Genomic DNA, 21,951 nt, shown 5'->3' with positions numbered 1-21,951 from the left:
GATCCTTTACCCACCCCGACGTGCAGATCCGCTAGGCTTCTGAGCTCTTAAACCTTTAGAGGCACTCTCCAAAAGAGGCAGGACGATTGTGTACGATACACGGTATGAATTATCAAAGAAAAGAACACGCATTTCCTGTCAGTTTGTAACTGGAACCAGCAGTTCAGAGGAAAAGTACACACAAGTCGGCGCTTATTTTCTCGACGACGTCGATAAGACGCATCGTTGATTATCGTTTATTATCTTCTGAAGTAAGGCAAGTAATTGAGCCATGTTTGATCGTGTCTGTGTTCTGCGGAAAAAGAGAAAGAGTCGGTCGCATACATGGGGCTAGGATATCGGGGCACCTTTAACGCAGATCAGAAAGGTAATCCCAGCTCTAAAGCAACCACAGCGACAAACACGTTGTTGGGCTTTATCTCTTACACACCGTATGATCATTTTCAGTACAGACAAGACTACTGAACATCCAGTGGCTCTGTGGGTTATACACTGAGCACATGCACAAACGCACTGAGGTTTCGGAGCAGATCAATAGCAGGCGTGTGGCAATGCACGAAGTCACAACGCTGCTATTTTTAGTTCCAGAGTTCCACCTCCACTATCATTCTCGCCACTTGTGCGAGGAGATGAAGGACTGCAGGTTGTGTGTGTTCACTCGATCATGTTGACCTCACACCGATACAACTCTCTCGCGTGTTCCCTCAGACCACGGCACACTCGTACACTGGGACAAACAAACTAGACTGTCTAGTAGATGCCGGCAAAAGTAGCTAGACCCGGGTTCTAATAGTTTGTCGAAATTGCGTGTACGACTGCACTAGCGCTTAAAAGTCTGAAATCAACGTTCTCAATAATATACACGATCTATTCGAGTGTGGATTTGTATACACATTGCTCTACAGGATCCCAGTACTGTACGTCGTCACTGGTTTCAAATCATTTGTTTTGCTGTCAACAGTAAAATGAAAAGTAATGGCGTGTTATTAAAGGACCTATTTGTAAACAAATTTACAGCACTCTGATGCCTGCAAGCAGAATCATAATTGCAGTGAGAGCCATGACATCCTTCCTCTTCTGCTAACGTTGTGAGTTGAATAGAAAGTACTAATACTCCAGTCAGGTTCTCTAATGAACATGAACCATGATCATGTGATCTCAGTGTCTTTGACATTAATGAAACTGGGGACTCAAAGACAGGGGGGAAACACAGATCAATCTTCAGCTGCGATCTTGAGCCCGATGTAGCCTCGGATAACTGCTCCTGGCTGACAGGAGAGGAACCCGGCGTGGTCTTTTGCTGTCGTAGATCATCCAAGCGCTAGGTTTCGACGTGTTGCGCTTTCTGAGATGCTTTTTCGGCTCACCACAGTTATAAAAAGTGCTTATTTGAGTTACTGTAGCCTCCCTGTCAGTTCAAACCAGTCTGTCCATTCTCCTTGGCCCATCCGCTCTCCTCAAAAAGGCCTTACTACCTTCAGAACTTCTGCTCGTTAGATGTTTTGGTTTTTTCCCCCCTACATCTTATACTCAAACCGAGGTCTATGCTTCATCACCAACATCGATCATGCAGTCAAAATCACCGAGCTCACATTTTCCCCATTCAGATGTGAACATCAACTCTAGCTCTCGATCTGTATCTTTATGAACTCTACGCACTACACACGCGCCACATGATCGGCTCGTTTGATAACTGGATGAATGAGCATGGGCACAGGTGTTCCTATTAAAGTGGATGGTGAGTATATATTAAATAGAAGACGTTTATTAACGTTTAAAAAAAAAAAAAGCGCTAATATGCCTTCTGATTGTAAATCTGTAGCATTAAAAACGATGTTTGTGGTATACTGTTCCCTTAATATCTTATTTACACTCCCGGCAGCGAACCTCTCCACACCTGCCATCAGATCGACACTGGAAGGAGACCTGAAGGCTCCATATCCAGAACTATTCATTGTGACTGAAGTAAAGATAAAAATCGGTGAAATCTGTTACTGTTATAAATGTTACAGTTCTATCGGTATGAGTGGTGGTAAGACCGCAGTGGCCAAGGTTTCTGACTGGATGGTCGAGAGTCCAAATCCCAGCACTACCAAGCTACCACTGCTGAGCCCTTGAGCAATGCCCTTAACTCTCAACTAACCAGTGGGATAAATGAGATAAATCTAAGTTGCTCTGGATAAGTGCGTCTGCCAAATGCTATTAATATAAACGCAAATATTACGTCTAAGAGCAGCAGCACAGCAGCGCTCGGTAGGGTTAAACCAAGCTGTCCCCCCCCCCCCCCCCCCCCCAACTCCAAACAACCCTGTATATCTGAAACCTACACACACCATAAACGGAATTATTTCATCATGTTTCAACAAATTCCATTGTTTTATTTAGTTTTTTTTTTTTTTTTGCTAGCTTGCGCCGCAGTTGCTAATACTACTACACAACTGATAAATACCACCCTGACAAACATTTCAGGATCACGAATTTATAAATAGTAGAACATAAAAGCATGTATGAAATGTATGAGAGCGGTGTAACGTGTGCACCAAATTACCTCTAGGATGTATTTCTGCAGGGACCGAATGTCTTCGAGAGCCTCGGGGTCCTGATGGATGACCACCACCTCCCTGAGGGGATACTAAAAATACAAAACATCTCATCGGAACATCTCTGAATTTGGGCTTGTGCGATACAGGATGGAAAGACAGAAAGATAGAGGTCACTACAGTGAATTCGACAGGATTCTTATTTTAAAGCCGCACTATAGAGAAAGACAGAGCGGTGATTAATAAGGACGCACCTTGACAGGGAGAGTTTTCCTGTCTCGGATCACTCGACCCAGCTCGATGACGGACTGCATTTGGCATACGGCGCTCTCGATGTGCTTGTCGATCAGCGACTCCCTTAAGGTCAGGACAAAGGTTCGGTTAGTGAAGACACTTCTTTTAAACGAGTCATATGATGAATCAAAAGGAAAAGGAACACCAATCTTGGGGCAGTGGATAAAAGCTCGGGGTTACTGATCAGAATGTCAGGACTTCAAGCACCAGCACTGCCAAGCTACCACTGTTGAGCCCTTGGGCAAGGCCCTTAACCCTCAACTGCTCAGTTGTATAAATGAGATGCATGTAAGTTGCTCTGGATAACGGCGTCTGCCAAAAATTCCAGAAATGTAAAATCTTGTGAAAGAAATTTCCTTTAATTGGTCTTTTGATGACAGTGGTGGAGAACGCTGTCTACACCTTCCGTAAGTAGGCTGAGATCGGGTGACCGTGAATGTCACAGCATATGATTTCTCTCATCTTCATACTCGTTAACTCTGGTACCCTGTACGTGGGGGAGGAGTCATCCTGGAAGATAGCACTGGCTGCTATAATGTAATGACGGTAGTTTTTCGCAGATTTTTGGAATCGCACAGTTTTTGGCCTCAACAATCACAAAAAAAAAAACCACAACAAAACAACCCCATTTAAAGAGACCCTGAATTCAGTCCTGACCACTGTTGTTGGATCACCACTGCAAAGGCTATTAATCCTCAACAACACTAGTGGTACTCTAACGCGGACCACTTCGTAAGTTTGTGAGGTCTTTCGGGAAGACGCGCCGGCGTACAAACTTGCGTCCATTAGAGGTATTGAAGTAAAAGCACTTACACACAGATGAGAAAAGTACATCTGGAAGCGGCCCAGGGATGTGCAAGGACAATCTAATCCTTCACAGCAAAAGTTTATTTCCTAAGTGCATCATGGGCTTCTGGATATGCATGCTAATAGTCTGCTTCGCTCTGACCTCAGAGGACCTCACCGAGTGTCATTTAATACAATGTCACACTCGCAGATCCAATTTCAGCAAGACCAGGACCCTTTTTATTTTTTTATTTTTAAATCATAGGAGATCCGTTTCAAATGAAGAAGCGCCGATGCCGCTTCTGGCGAATAAAGGGAGTTATTCAGTGTCTCGTTTTATAACCTGACTGTCGAGGGATCGACACCTCAGCGCAGTTTCCTAACAAAGCCTCGGCAGAGTTCAGCTTCATAAGTCATGGTGCAGCAGGGAGAGCGAGAGAGAAAATGTTCCATCCTCCCATCCCTAAACAATTATCCTTCCCATTTCCTGACAGAAGGCAAGTGTGTGCAAATAAAGTCGTCTTATACATCATTATTCAGCTTTACCTCAGAAAAGAAAACCCGACTGACTCAGTGTTTTTCAGCTCGCACATGAAAAAAAAAAAAAGAAGAGGAAAAATAAGAAAAGAACAGAGAATAAAGGCGAATGAGAACGGACATTTGAAACTGGTCCAGAGATCTGCAAGGACGATCGGATTCTTCATTAAAATGTTCATTTCCTGAGTGCATGACGTGATGTAAAGAAGTCTGGATCTGAATAAAAAATTTAAAAAGGTGCCAGTGGGGCTCGTCACAGCCTTAGACACTGGGGACGCCTGTATGGTTTTGGCTGCACGGCTGAAGGAAGGGCGGTAAACCTATGGGCACTGGAGGAGGTGCGACAGGCAGGTCAACATCCACGTGTTTAATCGATATCATCCTGATCAAAAGTTTACACCCCCGGCGCTTAAAGTATCGTGTTGCCTTCTTGAGCATCGGTGAATGTTTGCACCTTTTCTAATAGTCATGTACGAGTCCCTCCGCCGTCCTCGGTGTGAAAATACAGATCTCTACATCATATAGTCACTGTTAAAAGGAAAGGGGGTCAAATATGCAGATGATGCTGGAAAAGTAAAGAATGTGCCGGACCTGGAGGATTTTTCTGAAGAACAGTGGGCAGATTAACTGCTCAGGACGAACAAGGGACTCGTGAAGAACTCTCACAGAACATAAACACAGTCGCTGATCATCCAGGTGACGACACACGGGATTAATAATCAAGGGTGTGTAAACTTCTGAACTGGTTCATGTGTGTAAATTCAGTTATTATTGTGTCTTGTGGACTAGATGTAAAAAAAAAAACTTAGTATATTAATAAATAAAATGCAATGATATATATACATATATATACACACACACACACACATATATATATATATATATATACACACATATATATATATATATATATATATATATATATATATATATATATATATATATATATATATATATACACACACACACATTATATATATATATATATATATATATATATATATATATATAATAATGCATGAATTAAAATACCTAAATACACAATTCAACAGTAAACAATATCATATTTAGTATTGTTAATAAATAGATAAATTATTCATTATTGTCATGAAGGCCTCCAGAGACGGGGGCTGCAAAGTAGCTACAACTAGAAGCCCTGTGTGTATTACTGTATCTGTCACACTGCATACTAGATAGATACAGTGCTGTGAAAAAGTATTTGCCCCCTTCCTGATATCTTCTGTTTGTGTGTATCTCTCATACTAAATTGTTTCAGAAATTAAAACTGAATCTAAGATAAAACAAAGGCAACCCGAGTAAACACAAACACAGTATTTAAATGATAATGTTATTTATTGAAGCAAAAACGTTATACAATACCAACTGGGCCTGTGTGAAAGTGTATTTGCCCCCGTAGTTACTAATTCCCCAAACATATGAAACTGCATTGATAACGGGGTTCAGCTGGACGAGACACAACCGGGCCTGATTACTGCAAACCCTGTTCAATCACATCAACACTTAAATAGAACTTTTCAACAGCATGAAGTTGATGAACACTATGCCAAAGTTGAAAGAAATTCCAGAAATGATGAGGAAGAAGGTGATTGAAATACATCAGTCTGGGAAGGGTTACAAAGCTGTTTCAAAGGCTCTCGGACTCCAAAGAACCACAGCGAGAGCCGTTATCTCCAACTGGAAAAACTCGGCACAGTAGTGAACCTTCCCAGAAGTGACCGACCTTCCAAAATTCCTCCAAGAGCACAGCGACGACTCATCCAAGAAGTCACAAAAGAGACAAGGAGAACATTAAAGGACCTCTTGCATCAATAAAGGTCAAAGTTCATGACTCCACTATCAGAAAGACACTGGGCAAAAATGTCATCCATGGAAGAGTGGTGAGGAGAAAACCACTGATAACCCAGAAGAACATTGAAGCTTGTCTGAATTTTTCCAAAAAACACCTTGATGATCCTCAAACCTTTTGGGAGAATGTTCTGTGGATTGATGAGTCGAAAGCGGAACTGTTACATCTGGCGTGAACCAAATACAGAATTTCACAAAAACATCATCATACCTATGGTCAAGCGTGGTGGTGGAAGGTGAAAGGTAGCATAAACAGATATAAAATTTAAGGGGGCAAATAGTTTTTCACACGGGTGATAGGTGTTGGACAACCTTTTTTTTTTGTTTTTTTTTTTGCTTCAATAAAAAACATTAATGAATAAAACCTATATTGTGTGTTTACTCAGGTCGCCTTTGTTTTATGTGGTCTAAAACTATTTAGTACGAGATGTACACAAAAACAGAAGAAATTCATTTTCACAGCACTATGGATGGATGGATAGAAAATTCTCAGCGTCGGTGTGAGACACCGTACCTGACGTGAGGGAGCATCATGTAGTGAATGCTGGCTGTGTCTTTCTCCTCTACGGATGCGGGGTCGATCAGGTGACGCAGGTTTTGGTACATCAGCTCAGTGATGAACGGCGTGAAGGGAGCCTAAGGAGGGCACAGACATTCATACTACTACAAACGGATTCAGCTCACTTCCTTTTTTTCCACGAGTCGCCTCACACGTCACCGCAAGGCCGCGAGACTGAGCACAGTGTGAAGCTAAATTAAGACTGAGCTGCGCACACACACACACACACACCACTCACCATCAGTCTGCACATGGAGAACAGCACACTAAAGAGGGTCTCCAGAGCCCAGACACAGTCTTCAGAACCGCTCTCACCCTGACAGAGAAAAGGGAACATGCTAATTATTAAAAAGTCATGCTAATAGAATATAGTGCTGCTCTCTGCTCATGTTCAACCATATACATGCTTCAATTTACAGAGGTGATTAAAGTTTGTGCACCCATCAGACTTTCCTATTTTTCAGCAGAACTATGACCTAAAACATCATCACATTTTCACACAAGTCCTCAAAGTAGACAAAGATTCAACAGATGTGGCAAAAATATTATACTCCATCGTGGACTATTACACGTCCTGCTCTTGGAGCGGTCTTCGTTGGTCGATCACTTGTTTAATCGGGTTGTCTTTGTCTATATTTAGGACTTCTAAATACCTTCTGTAATTTCCAGACTACAAATTATGACTACAGACGACATGCTAGAACGGTCACCTTAACCGATTTGTAATGTGCTCGTTCGCTAAGCCTTCTACTAAAATGGCTTACGCATCCTTAATGCAAAGCAAAATACGATTACCTTCAAAGCTACAAAGAGAAAAACACAATCTAATAATTCAATCAGAATTCTCTGCTTTATGTCTTCACACCTCTCTACATGGACCCCCCCCCAAAAAAAAACAACCCATCAAAACAACCTACAAGCATTAAAACCGCTCCAGTGTCGCAAACTAATGCCCGTGACCGTGTAACATATAGAAGTGAATCCATCACTCAGGAAAGCTTCAGACTTCTAATAGAGGTGTTGCATAACAACGCGCCCTGAAATCAAACAGAGTGGGCAGGAATAGCTTGCTCTGGAGTGAGAGTCACACTTCAGCCTACCTTCAGACGCCTGCGGTTCGTCCTCACGTACCAATTAGTCAGCATGTCCACAAACTTCACCAGCTTCGGCACAACGGTGTACAACCTGTAGGCTGAGACACAAGAACACACACGCGCGCACACACACACACACACACACACACACAATTAACTACAAAAAAAAAAAACAACACAGCAAGGCTTTTTTTTTTTTTTTTTTTTTTAAACTCTACTTCTAGAAAATAGAAGAACAAAGAATGTGCATCAGGTGTGTTTTGCTTTTTTATTTATTTATTTTTTAAGTGTTTTGAATCAATTTATAAAGCCACTGTAAAGTTACCGTTACACATTATATTGTAATTGTACAGTGCTAGTGTATTTTGTGCAGGCGGTTAGCTTGTTATGGTGTAAACGGTCAACTTCAACAAATTTACCATCAACTACAGACGCTGCATCTGCTGATTCCACCATGTTTTCTTACCGACACGCCTCCGACTCGGATACTTGGCGCTTAAAGAAAACCCGAGTTTCCCCGCTCGGAATTACGACTTTGTGGTGGCGTTCGACTCGTGAATACGATCTTTCCGACATGACTTGAACGCACCGTTTCGCTCACTGTCGAGTTTGTTTACACTCTCACACTATCTCTCTGCTCTGATTGGCTATGGCTCCTGCCAGTTGATGTGTAGGCGCACAGCTGGGGTTTATGTGTACAAATACATCAAACAAAATCAAACCGGATACCCATGATACAGAATTGTCACGGCAACTTACAGCCGCGCAGAAAATTTCTCTCTTCTTCTCTGACTCCGGCATCATTTTTAAAAAATCTTTATCAAAAATTCTGGGGACTGCAGCTTTAAGTATACCGAAGTGTCCTTGGTAAAGACGCTGGACCCCAAGTTGCTCCCGATGGCAAGCTAACGCCTTGCATGGCAGCTCTGTTACCTCTGCTGTTTGAGTGTGTGTGTGAATGCGGTTGTGCAAAGCGTTTTAAACTGTTTCTCAAAAGGTTAAAAAAGCGCTCTATAAGTGCAGACCATTTACCAAGTATTCTCCCATTTGCAGTATAAAACAGACACACACAACAAAAGAAGTTTACTGTCGAATAAATGACGCTCGAGGACGTAAAGAAGGGACGCTTTGAAACGCTAATCGTTCGACACGAGCGCGTAGAGAAGAACAGAGCACGGCTTCTCCGGCGCGTGCCGCACGTGAACCGATCTACTTGCGTTCTCTGAGGTTTCCTCACCATCCATCTCAGCTTTAAAGAACTGAATGAGCGACTGCGTGAAGGACTGGATCCATTTGTCCATGATGTTGTCGCTCAGCTTGGCCGTGTTCTCATTATACAGGAACGTCATGTCCTCTTCCTAAACGGCAAAGACGAAAACAGGTCGAGTTAGCTGCTGTTAAGCGAGGACAGTCTGTGTCTTCCGCTGTCCTCGACAGTTTAACATACACCGCAATAATCCACGCAAAACACTGGTATTGCTGACTATTCAAAACTTCACGATCCACTCAGTAGTGCAAAGCACTAAAGTTATCCAGTTATGAATGAGGTTATCCGTTTGATTTGCAGTCTTATTTTACATTACATTTGTGGCATTTCACAGACGCCCTTACATTTATATATCTGAGAAGCTGAGGGTTAAGGGGCTTTACTCAAGGGCTCAACAGTGGTGGCTGGGCGGCACTGGGGTTTCAACTCACGGCCTTCCAATCAGTAGCCCAACGTCTTAACCGCTGAGCCACCACTGACCAGCAGTGAATACCTGATATATATACACACACACGATTATGGCCAAGATGATAATCCCGATTATTGTGATCGATATTGAGATTATTCATTGATTTTAGGCACAACATATTTCGCATTTAAAATCAACAGACCGCTGCTTTCACCTCCATGTTGTGCTACATTCCAGCTAATGTACAACCGGGATGGAACCGGAAGCGCTAAAATGCTAACTCGTTTCCGTGTTTTGGCGTTACAAAACGATGTCATCCCCGCGCCGCTCTATGGCGATTGGCTGTGAGTTTAGGAAGGGCTCGATTTGATCTGCAGCGGAGTTTTCTATGAGCGGAGGACGGACTTTAAAAGTCAATACCGCAGTCGATCGTGATCATGTGATCGTGGGCGGTCAAAATCATCATGGAGATCGATATTCGATTAATTGTGCAGCCCTGATACATATCTGCAGTTTATATTTGGTTAGGAGCAAAATTATATCAATAATATTAACACCAACAGGCTGTGTGGAGCGATACGATTACAGCTTCATGCTCGTAACTTCCTGGACAGGATCGTACCGGTTGAAAGTAGGCTACTAGTTTGTTTGGACAGCTAGACACACTTGCACACTGTGTGTTAACTGCCCTTCATCTTCGGACCACATGACCACAGTTGAAGGACCGCTCTGAACACAGTAGTGGCGTTGAGGTTTAAAAATTAAAATTCAGCACGATAATTCTACCTTATGAAGCCTCAGGACATTTTGCACGAGGAAGCGGTAAGCGTTGTACCAGGGCAGGAAAACGTCTTTGAGTACGTCCCTCACTCCCTCTTCTTTAAAGCGCAGGTTTTCTGCTCGGACCACCGGAGAGTTGATTAGGTACAGCCTACAAAGAGAGGAAAAAATCGTTTCGATTGCAAGCCTTTTATAGAGATAGAGATCAGGAGCAGATTTTTTGGCTTTAGTCGAGCAATTTCATAGGGTTTGACCATTTTCAAATGAGATGTAATTATATATAATAATAACAACAACAGCAACAACAACAGCAACAACTACGTGATTATGCTCCTCGCCTGATTGCTTTTGTGTTCTTAATATAGGAAAACTGTTGTCAAGCATTTTTTCCACAGTGTATTTGTGTAAAACCGGTTTCCTATGAAGTGGCACTTGCAGGCCTTTTACCTTAAACTGTCAGTGTTGGTCACAAGAAAAGAAAAAAACAGATTCCAAGACAGCCCCATCAAGAAAACCCTAACTGCTTTAGCTGCATCTGTCCCAGTCCACTCCAAAACTATCGGAACAGCACATTTGTTTGTGCTACACACCAAGGACATTCGGGTTTGAGATCAAAAGATGGATATGGGGCGAGAGAGTAGGATTTCAGCTTTTATTTCCTGGTATTTACATCTAGATGTGTTAAAGAACTCGAAACAGAACCTTTTGTACCACACCATCAAATTTTTAGGTGAGCAAAAGTGTAGGTGCAGATAAGTAATTTAAGATAAATAACACTTAATATTTGGTTGCATTTCCCTCGCTTGCAATGATAAAGTTCTTCCCAATTACACTGGATGTGTTTCTCTGTAAATTGGCAGACGAAACTGTTCCTGTAAACTAATGAATTTGTTGGTCGAGAGGCCACACCTCCTTCCCAGGGGCTACAGCACAGAGGCCACACCTCCTTCCCAGGGGCTACAGCGCAGAGGCCACACCTCCTTCCCAGGGGCTACAGCGCAGAGGCCACACCTCCTTCCCAGGGGCTACAGCGCAGAGGCCACACCCCCTTCCCAGGGGCTACAGCACAGAGGCCACACCTCCTTCCCAGGGGCTACAGCGCAGAGGCCACACCCCCTTCCCTCGGGCTACAGCGCAGAGGCCACACCCCCTTCCCTCGGGCTAAAGCGCAGAGGCCACACCCCCTTCCCTCGGGCTAAAGCGCAGAGGCCACACCCCCTTCCCCCGGGCTAAAGCGCAGAGGCCACACCCCCTTCCCCCGGGCTAAAGCGCAGAGGCCACACCCCCTTCCCCCGGGCTAAAGCGCAGAGGCCACACCTCCTTCCCTGGGGCTAAAGCACAGAGGCCACGCGTCCTTACAAGGGCTACAGCACACAGACCACACCTTCTCCACTGACTGAGAAAGGGTATAAAAAAGTATGGAATGCACAAAGTAACAGAGGCACACAAACATTTACAGACAGTTCAGTCACTAATTTATTTCTGCAAGTTCTAATTTATGTTCTGTCTGAAAATCCCATCCCCTCCCTACCAGCCTGATTGGTAAACTAGAACTAACTCTGTCCCTTCAGTCTTCTACTGAACTGCACTGAATTCATTCCTGGAAAACATCCTGTGATTTATGACTGACAAGTCAGTGAGTATTGATCGAGGAAGACAGCAGTGCATCAAACCCAGGAAAAGGGAATCATTCCCATGAACTACGATGCCATTTTCAACTTACAGTGATCAAAGCAGAGAGTTCAGCAACACCGCAAGGACACTTCATCTTACTGTGTTGTGCGTCAGGTAGCAAAGCGGAAACGCTGGTGAGGACAGACGGGACAGACGCGCTGGTGAGGACAGACGGGACAGACGCGCTGGTGAGGACAGACGCGCTGGTGAGGACAGACGGGACAGATGGGACAGACGCGCTGGTGAGGACAGAGGCGCTGGTGGGGACAGACGGGACAGAGGCGCTGGTGGGGACAGACGGGACAGAGGCGCTGGTGGGGACAGACGGGACAGAGGCGCTGGTGGGGACAGACGGGACAGAGGCGCTGGTGAGGACAGACGGGACAGAGGCGCTGGTGGGGACAGACGGGACAGACGCGCTGGTGAGGACAGACGGGACAGAGGCGCTGGTGGGGACAGACGCGCTGGTGAGGACAGATGGGACAGATGCGCTGGTGAGGACAGACGGGACAGAGGTGCTGGTGAGGACAGACGCGCTGGTGAGGACAGACGGGACAGACGCGCTGGTGAGGACAGACGCGCTGGTGAGGACAGACGGGACAGATGCGCTGGTGGGGACAGACGGGACAGAGGCGCTGGTGGGGACAGACGGGACAGACGCGCTGGTGGGGACAGACGGGACAGAGGCGCTGGTGGGGACAGACGGGACAGAGGCGCTGGTGGGGACAGACGGGACAGAGGCGCTGGTGGGGACAGACGGGACAGAGGCGCTGGTGGGGACAGGCGGGACAGACGCGCTGGTGGGGACAGACGCGCTGGTGAGGACAGACGGGACAGAGGTGCTGGTGAGGACAGACGGGACAGACGCGCTGGTGAGGACAGACGGGACAGAGGTGCTGGTGAGGACAGACGGGACAGAGGTGCTGGTGAGGACAGACGGGACAGACGCGCTGGTGGGGACAGGCGGGACAGACGCGCTGGTGGGGACAGACGCGCTGGTGAGGACAGACGGGACAGAGGTGCTGGTGAGGACAGACGGGACAGACGCGCTGGTGGGGACAGACGGGACAGACGCGCTGGTGGGGACAGGCGGGACAGACGCGCTGGTGGGGACAGACGGGACAGAGGTGCTGGTGAGGACAGACGGGACAGAGATGGGAGAAGATTCTGGAATAAATGTGGCCTTGTGCAATTTATCAGCATAACAGTCTTCTGAAGAGAGAATGGATTAATGTGAACAAAAACAGCATACTTGGGGAAAGCCCCGCCCCCCGCTTCCATCTTTCTTCCCTTCTCTTTCTTTTTCTTCTTCCCTTCTCTCACCTTCCTTCTCTCCCCTTATAACTCTCCCTTTCTCCCCTAGTCCATCTCCTTCTCTTTCTCTCCATCTCTTCTTCCCTCTTTCTCTCCTCCTCTTCCTGCTCTCCCATTTCCCACGTCTTTCTCTCTTTCCTCCTCCTCCCCTCTCTCCCCCCCCTTCTCTCTCACCATCCCTTTCTCCCAGTCCTTCACTCTCCTTCCCTTTCTCCTTTATTCGCGTTCTCTCCTTTTTCTCCTTCTCGCTCCTCTCCTGTTTCTCCCTTGCTCTCCCCTTCCTCTCTGCTTCTCCCTTACTTTGTCTCTCCTCGCTCACCTTCACACCCCCTCCCCCCTCCTTTTTCTCATTCTCTCTCTCCTGCTCTCTTTCTCCCCTTCTTGCACTCTCTTTCAATCCTTCTCCCTCTGCTGGTCTCTTTCTCCCTCCCTCCCTCCCTCCTTTCTACAATCCTTTCTCTCTCGCTTCCATAAGTTTACATGGCAATGAAGGCACAAATGTTTACGTCGTCTCCTTTCAGTCCTTCTTTACCTGGAACCTGCAGTTTCGGCTGTGCCTCTTCCGCGCTCGCTGCATGCGTTATGTTATTACTATAACTTTATATCACATGAAACTATCTGAGAAAAGGTCCAATACTTATGAACAGAGCTACCGCAGTCTGCGGGAAGTCAAGAGCTGCTTTTCTTTGATGAAACGTGTTTCATCATTTCAAGGAAATTTGAGTACACAGGAAGATTCGTCACAGCAGTGGGGTTTTTTTTTTTTTTTTTTTAAACAACCAAGTTTTAAACAAAAAGCTGAATATCTTATCGGGAAAAGCAGGCGAATGTTATGTGTGCAACAGAACACAAGAGGCTTTCTACTCTGCGCATTCAGAGAACCCTTAGTTTCTGATAAGGGTACACATTTTATGGTCCTGAAGTAGAATTCAAGGTTTGTGCTTAAACTGCACTTAACTAGTACTCACTCTGGAACCCGAAGCACCAGATGAATAAACGTACGTGGAAGCAAAACAGCAAAACCAACAGGCTGAAGTGAACCGGAGCCGGCGATGATCAATCAGGCGTCTCCTGGAACTAACTGACTCGCATGCACAGATGCAACGCTGCTTTATTCATTATCCATATGGCTCCCGCCGGTGGAGCTTCCGAGGCTTTGATTAAAAATGTTTCGCTTTGTTTCGGCGTCACACTGAATTTGCTGGATCCTTACCTAAGCGCGTCGGCGCCGTAGTTCTGCACGATCACACCGGGGTCCGGGTAGTTCTTCTTTCGTTTGCTCATCTTCTGGCCGTCGCTGTGGAGAAAACGCGCATCGTTAACAGACACCACAACCGAGCCGAGCGCTTCCGGGTCATCGGCGCTACGGTTCCGCCTCCAGGACGTTCCATTGGCTAAAATAAAACCCGTCCGTGGATACAGTTACACACTGAGAACAGACTGCCAGAAACGAGAGACGGTTACCTTGCGAGGACCAGGCCGTTGACGATCACGTTCTTGAACGGAGGCTTACCGAAGAGGGCGGTCGAGAGCACGAGCAACGTGTAGAACCTTAAAAACAACATTCTCATGTTAAAGCTGGTGTGAGGAAAGGCGGAAAGAAGCTGGTTTTTATAACAACGTGATCTCCCATTAGATGTCTTTAAAATACGATCACGATATCAGGAACGCTTCAAACGTGGGAACTGGAGCAGAATTAACGGACTGGCATTTCCGAGGAGGACAAATCAGCATGCACTGATGATAAACGTCTATAATTAACCGTGTATTACTATTTATGATGTTTTCACGACACAAACGCACAAACGCAATTAAAAATCAGCTTGTTCCCATGAAATGAAATCCATGAATCTCTGGCGCACTAATTAATAAATATCACCCAGGTTCTGTTCTGTCTCAACATCATCTATAAGACGACAGTAACATGACATTATTAGGAGGTGTCCCTGTAAGGAGACGTAGGTCAGAGGTCACCGGTAACTTGTGTCCGTTGCGGGAGCGGCCTAGAAAGGTCCGCAGTCATTCTACACTATGAGAGCGGCCTCTAGAGGCGAAATAAAGAGAATCGCTGACAAATTTTGTTGTGTAATTTGAAGTGTTTTTTGATTCCTTTTGGATGTCTCTATGTTAATTTGTTCTTTGTTGTATAAGTGTTACTTTTTGGATTCGTTTCGACGTACACTACCGGTCATTATTCTCTGTAATTAAACAAAGAAAGATTCTTAGTCTAGGTCTCCTCCTTAATCCAGCTCTACAATGCTACAAATCGTTCATTTTTCCGCTAAATACGCCAGTCTTGCTTTTCCCACTGCCATGCTTTATACGCTTCTTATAAGAGTCACATGATGACTGATTCCAAATGGCACTATATCGATACGTAACTGCAGTAGTGTTTTGCAGGACTTCTCATCTTGTTCACACTACCGCTAGAGTTCAGTGTTTATGCAGGCCTCTTCACCGGATCGGATTCTTTTATCTAGCATCCGGTCACATCATCTTCCTTCCCAAGTCATAACGGCAAACTCCCGTGTTCCGTCGTGCTGCTACGCTAGCTCCCCCTTGTGAAGAATCTTACTGCATGACTAAAACTTTATTCCTCAGTTCTGTGAACATTTCACGTCACTTTGTTCTGATGCTTGTGTCCAAAAAAAGACAAGTTTTTGGTCTAATAAAGTACAGTATATTTTAGTTCCCGTTTTAGCTTATTAAAAGGATCTTTACACAGAGATGTTTACATGATTCACCCGCACACACTGATGAAAACCTATGCGGATCAGAAACGCCACTCTGCCTTAATCGAATACGGAAATGCGATCGGAGCGTTCGCCGGTTAGCCGCTGTATAATCGAGTGTGAAGGTCAAACGGATTGCCGTGACGCGGCGTGTTATAGAGCTGGTGTGTGACCCCGCACCATCCTCTGGTCTGGTCGATCCCCTCTGCGATGAAGTCTGCAGGAAAAGTGTCCTCAAACTCGCGCCTGTTCTCAAAAGGGTAGTGCACTTGAGCGTAGGGCATGCTTCCGCTCTCGAACCAGCAGTCGAAGACCTCCGGGATCCTCCTGAGCTCGCCTTTCCCACGGCGGGACGGGATAGTTAAACCGTCCACGCTGTCAAAACACACAAACAGGAGCAGGAGAAAATCGTGAGAATGCAATAAGAACGCAGCTATTTGAAATTTGCGCACAAGGTGTGCGATTCATTCACAGCATTTAAAAACGGCTGCTAGACCTGCGTCTTTAATCTGGCTTTCCCTCACCTCGTGTACCAGGAGCTCCATCAGTAGAACAGAAGAAAGAACAGGGGCGGGAATTACGTAATAAATGAGTAACAATAATACGAAGGATATTACACCAGAGCTCGGTTAAGTCCTCCGTTATGATCGGTCAGAAGGTTTGGAGTTTTCTATAGCAGCTCTGACAGAAGTGCAGATTGTGATTAAAATCATGGGTCTATAGCAACGTGCTCATTCTAGCACGTTAGAGTTTCTATAGCAACAGCTCGTACAGGGACGTGTATGGCCGATGCTCCGTGTAAACAGATTTTTCCTGGTAGGACGGAGGGACAGAGGGCTTTACGCTTTTGCAGTTCCTCTGTAACATGACAAGGATGGGGTTTTTTTTCCCCATCTTAGTAAGGTCGAGGGAGATTAATAAGAAATAAGCTGTTATTCATCGAATAAAATGTTTACAGCTTTTATAACTTAACTCGTAACAGAAACGAACTTGAATAGCAGACGTTCCAGAGTCAAAACTAAACGCAGCTATAAACCGATAAAATAAATAAATAAAACGTCATTCCTTAATAAATCGGAAAATCTTAGTGTTAACAAACTGCTGAGGTTTCAGTGCGTTTACATGGACGCCGATAATCCGATATCGACCCGATTAAGACGATATTCTGATTAAGAAACTAGCATGTAAACAGAGATTATTGATGACCTTAAGCCGACTAAAGTCACACTCGGAGTAAATGCAGATGGAATTAAGTCGTGTGGAGTATTCCTGTTTTAGTCGCATTATCGACGTGCGTTACAGACGTGTACACGCCTTAATCACACTGTTAACGTCGTGACGTCGTAACGTGTGAGAGTTTTCACCGCATTGTGCAACAGGACACAATCACACACGGCAGCGCTCGACCGTTTGACGGCAAACAAGAGAGCACGGCCGTGTCCCAAACCGCGTACTTACCTACTGTATAGTAGGTGACATACATGCATCTCGGCTACTATATAGTAGGCAAGTACGCGGTTTGGGACGCGGCCCACGGCTTCAAGCAGTCGTCTATTTGCACGTACAGCACGACAAATAATTAACCGTACTTGAGGCTTTCGTAATTAAAAATGGAAAAACACCCCAAACTGTACGCGGTACCATAACGAAGACCAACTGTACATCGATACGTGAAATTCTGGAAGGAACGTCGAGGTGATGTAATCGCGTTAATCGCACTATGTTCTAGAACATGCAAAACGGGAACATGAAAGGAGTATTCTAAAAGCGACTCATGTAAACACCTTAATCACAATATTGTCTTACTCAGAGTAAGCTCGATAACTGGATTACTGCTGTCGCTGTCCATGCAAACGTTTTCAGTTACTCCGCTTCATGTCGGAGCCCCCAAAACACCACCCTGTCGCTGATTACCTTCTTATAATAGCACGTACCCACGTGTTTTATCGTCTAGTGTCTGCACCTTAACCAAAAGAAATGAGCAGCAGCACTTTTCCTCGGCTCTGACCGAACGTTCCTGTCGCATTCCTAATATACATGCAGTATGTACATATTACGCACGCATACACACGGTAGCTCGCAAAAGTATTCGGACCCCTGACCAACTGAATTACAAATGGACTACAAATTCATTCTGCTTGACATTTTATTTTACAACACTGAAACTCAATTAGTGTAAGGCGACACTGGATTTATGTCGGGCAAGATTTTATCTGAAAAATAATAAAAGTGAAATAATTTGCTTGCATAAGTATTCGACCTCCGCGCATTAATATTTGGTAGAGTCGCCTTTAGCTGCAATAACAGCTTCAGGTTTTTGGGATAGGCATGTACCAGCTTTGCACACAGTGCTGGAGTGACTTTGGCCCATTCTTCCATTCGGGTTGTTTGGGTGATGCTTACAGACTGCAATTTTCAAACAGTCCCACGGATCCTACACGGGACTGTGATCAGGACTTTGACCGGGCCACTGTAGGACATTTTTGTTCTTGAGCCACTCCAAAGTCGCTTTGGCCTTGTCCTCGAGATCATTGTTCTGCTGAAAGGTGAATTTCCTCCCAAGCAGTTTTTCCCCGTTTCCTCTTGCAGTATTCCTCTATATTTTGCTCCATCACTTCTTCCTTCAATTCTAACAAGATGCCCAGTCCCTGCTGACCAGAAGCATCCACACAGCATGATGCTGCCACCACTATACTTCACTGTCGGGATGGTGAGTCTTGAGGCATGGAAAGCTTTAGGTTTTCACCACACACAGTGCTTTGAGTTTTGGCCAGGAGGCTCCATTTTAGTCTGACCTGAACACAAAACTTTTTTCCGCCCCTTATCAGTTGGGTCACTCTCATGCTTTCTGGCAAACTCCAGACATGCTCTCAAATGGTACTTTTTTGAATAACAACCTCTTTCTTGACAAAGTCCCACACAAGCCAGTGTGATGCAGTGCTCTTGATATGGTTGACCGGTGCACCATTACGCCACTCCCAGCCGCTGAACTCTGTAGCTGCTTCAACGTGACTGTTGGCCTCTCTGTGTCTTCTCTCACATGTCTCCTGCTTGTTTGAGCGCCGCGTTTTGAGGGGCGGCCTTTTCTCGCCAGTGCCTGGGTGGTGTGATGCCGCTTCCACTTCCCGATTATTGATCCAACCGTGCTCCCTGGGATATTCAAACACTTGGATATTATTGTGTATCCTTTCACTATTCTACGCATTTGTATGACTCCCCCCCCAACTTCTGTAGAATGCTCTTTGGTCTTCATTTTTCTTCAGATTCACAGCTTGACCAATGAGCTGCTGTCTCAAATTTAGCCTATTACCCAAAAACACTTAAAATTCAACATAGAAGCCAATACTCACATCTACCTCTGAGCCCAGTTGGAGATAGAAAAAAAGACACCAGCCGTGAGTGAGAAGAAGCAAGGGTCCAGCTTTATTGGTTCCGTTCCACCACACGAGATCCACACCGATGAGAATTCTCAGAAGTGATCTGACACACTGAGCTTAAGCTCCAGTATTTCAATAATGGGGGTTTTTTTAACGCAGAAAATGTGACAGTGACTTTAATGATTCACAGGTGGATGCCAATGATAAGGTAATAGTGTCCTCGTTTCATCTGTGTAAACTCGGAGCACGGGGGTTGAATACTTACATACAAAAATGATGTAAAGGTCGGCAGGTCTATAGCTGCTATAACATAAGTGATAAGGAAGTAACTTGTTTTGCAGATGTTCCACAACAACTGTTACTATAAACAAATAAACCCGATGATGTGCTTCTCACCCCAGCGTTTCCTACAACAGAATGCCCCGTCATGTTTTATTCCTTACCGGGCATGATATCCTAATTACTTTATGCAGTTATTTTGCACTCTGAGGGAGTGTGTCACAATTTAGACCTTACATTAGTCCCATAAAGAAAGGTAAAGAAGCAAATCTGTCTCGGCTTAGGGGAACATTGCGAACGTTCGTTTTCGGTCAAATGATTCCTTTAACGAGCTGTATTTGTATTCAGGAAGGAAGACGATCATGTGACTTACGTTTCTCTGTGCAGATCTGCAACCTTCACTCCCGTCAACTGCTCCAGCTCAGCAATGGAGCCCACACACACCACCTGAGCAGAGGCACAAAGCTCTTCATTTACAGTCACTCTATATCTGACAGTAACAGTAACACACACACACACACACGTGTTAGACTGTAAAAATACACTTCCTAAAATATCTGGGTGATAAGGTGTATATTTTCATGGGTAACACTAATAAGCTTATTTTCCACCGGCGCAGGATTCACACTTCCAATTCTGTCCTTGTAGACGTAGGAAACTGATCTATTTTTTTCTTGCCAAAGTACATGAGCAGAAGCAAAGCCAAGCCCGGATTTAATACTAAATCTGTATATTCACACAATGTAATAAATAGCTGCTCTGGTCCTTATAAATGAATCTGTATTCTTAATTACAGGATGTTTTACCTAAAGCTCATATGAGGAAGAAAATACAGTTGCTGAAAGTGAATCTGAAACCAGGACACATTACGACTCCAAATAGAAAAGGAAGTTTATACACTCTAAAAGTGTGCTAGCCCTCTTCTGAAGTGTTAAGGTTGGGCTGTTGTCCCTGTTCAGGTAAAATGGCCCAGTTAGCGCTAGAGAACGATAGAGCTCCACTTTCCGGCCTAGCGAACGCTCTGGGAGTCCGGAAACACTCCAGAGATTGGCGCTTGGAAACAACTCATTACGCTATTTTCAGGAAGCAGGTCGTTGTCCTTATTTTCCAAAGGCCCAACTCAGCCTGCGAAGACGCCAACAACCCAATTCCGAGTTCACGAAGAGCCGGTATGCTGGAACGGCCATTGGAGTCATTCAAAATCTTAAACACGCCAATAAAGATTTCGACTTATGTTTGGCGTCCATCCATCCATCTTCTATACCGCTGATCCTTTTCAGGGTCACTGGGAAACCTGGAGTCTATCCCAGGGAGCATGGGGCACAAGGCGGGGTACACCCTGGACAGGGTGCCAGTCCATCACCGGGCACAATCACACACACACTCAAACACCCATTCATACACTACGGACACTTTAGAAACGCCAATCCGCCTACCATGCATGTCTTTGGACTGGGGGAGGAAACCGGAGTACCCGGAGGAAACCCCCGCAGCACGGGGAGAACATGCAAACTCCACACACACACACAGGGCCACGGTGAGAATCGAACCCCGGACACTGGAGGTGTGGGGCGAACGTGCTAACCACTAAGATGTTTGGCGTCAGAATCGTTCAAATTTTGTGCGTGGCCTCGTCAGACAGAGAAGGCGACAGAACGAGAGGGTGAAGCGGGGCGAATGTCTAACCGTGCCCCATGATGCTTTAATATTGAGGATGAACAGCTTGTTCTGGTGGAAACTTCAGAATCGAGGTTGGTCCTTTTTACAGGACTTACATGCATAACAGTTGTGAAGATCATCTTATAACGACCCTAACATCTCCTTACTGATGGCAAAAGGGGTATGTCCTAATAAAGTGTTTATTTAAATGAATCGCTCGTCACAGACCTCCTCAAAGTCATCGCTGACCCACATAGGAATTGGCGTCCCCCAGTAACGGTTACGGGAGATGGCCCAGTCTCGAGCATCTCTCAGCCAGTTGCCAAAACGCTTCTCTCCCACAAACTCGGGAACCCTGTAAAGAAAGAAAGAAAGAAAGAAACATTATCTTAACATAATGTCTTGCTCATCTTTAAGATGATAAACGCAGCAGGGATTCAGAGACCAAGACGGAGATATTACTCGGACAGTAAAACAGAATAGATCATACGAGTCTTTGTATAGCACAATGTTCAGTGGGCATGGTAGCGTGATGCTGGCTGGAAGGTTGTGAGTTTGAATCCCAGACAACCTTCAACTGCTATGTTTTATGCTTGGATTGTTTGGATAAAAGTACCTGCCAAATGAATCAAATATTAAACACATTTAAAATCATGGAAATCTAGAGACAATGCCTGATAGGCCCTCTTCAAAACAGACTGAACAACCGAAAAAAAAACAAGGAAATCTTTTAGATGACGACGATGAATAAATATATAAACAGAGCGTTTTACTCAAAGGAACT

General features: G+C 45.1%; 1 protein-coding gene across 2 annotated transcripts in view; it reads right to left on the bottom strand.

Annotated features, from left to right (window-relative positions):
- iars1 (isoleucyl-tRNA synthetase 1) overlaps positions 1-21,951 on the bottom strand; it is an 80,900-nt gene that overhangs the window by 30,033 nt on the left and 28,916 nt on the right. For both annotated transcript variants that reach the window (XM_053674201.1, XM_017450156.3), the window contains exons 14-25: positions 21,396-21,522; positions 19,882-19,955; positions 16,033-16,227; positions 14,585-14,671; positions 14,334-14,417; positions 10,139-10,283; positions 8,914-9,034; positions 7,683-7,774; positions 6,821-6,898; positions 6,538-6,659; positions 2,795-2,897; positions 2,549-2,632 (exon numbers count right to left, since the gene is read on the bottom strand). In XM_053674201.1, the coding sequence (XP_053530176.1) occupies positions 2,549-2,632; positions 2,795-2,897; positions 6,538-6,659; positions 6,821-6,898; positions 7,683-7,774; positions 8,914-9,034; positions 10,139-10,283; positions 14,334-14,417; positions 14,585-14,671; positions 16,033-16,227; positions 19,882-19,955; positions 21,396-21,522 (1,312 nt within the window). The remainder of the gene's footprint in view (positions 1-2,548; positions 2,633-2,794; positions 2,898-6,537; positions 6,660-6,820; positions 6,899-7,682; positions 7,775-8,913; positions 9,035-10,138; positions 10,284-14,333; positions 14,418-14,584; positions 14,672-16,032; positions 16,228-19,881; positions 19,956-21,395; positions 21,523-21,951) is intronic.

This window comes from Ictalurus punctatus, chromosome 21, assembly GCF_001660625.3.
Source record: "Ictalurus punctatus breed USDA103 chromosome 21, Coco_2.0, whole genome shotgun sequence".
NCBI classification, from domain to species: domain Eukaryota; kingdom Metazoa; phylum Chordata; class Actinopteri; order Siluriformes; family Ictaluridae; genus Ictalurus; species Ictalurus punctatus.
This window is presented reverse-complemented; position numbering and strand designations above follow the sequence as displayed.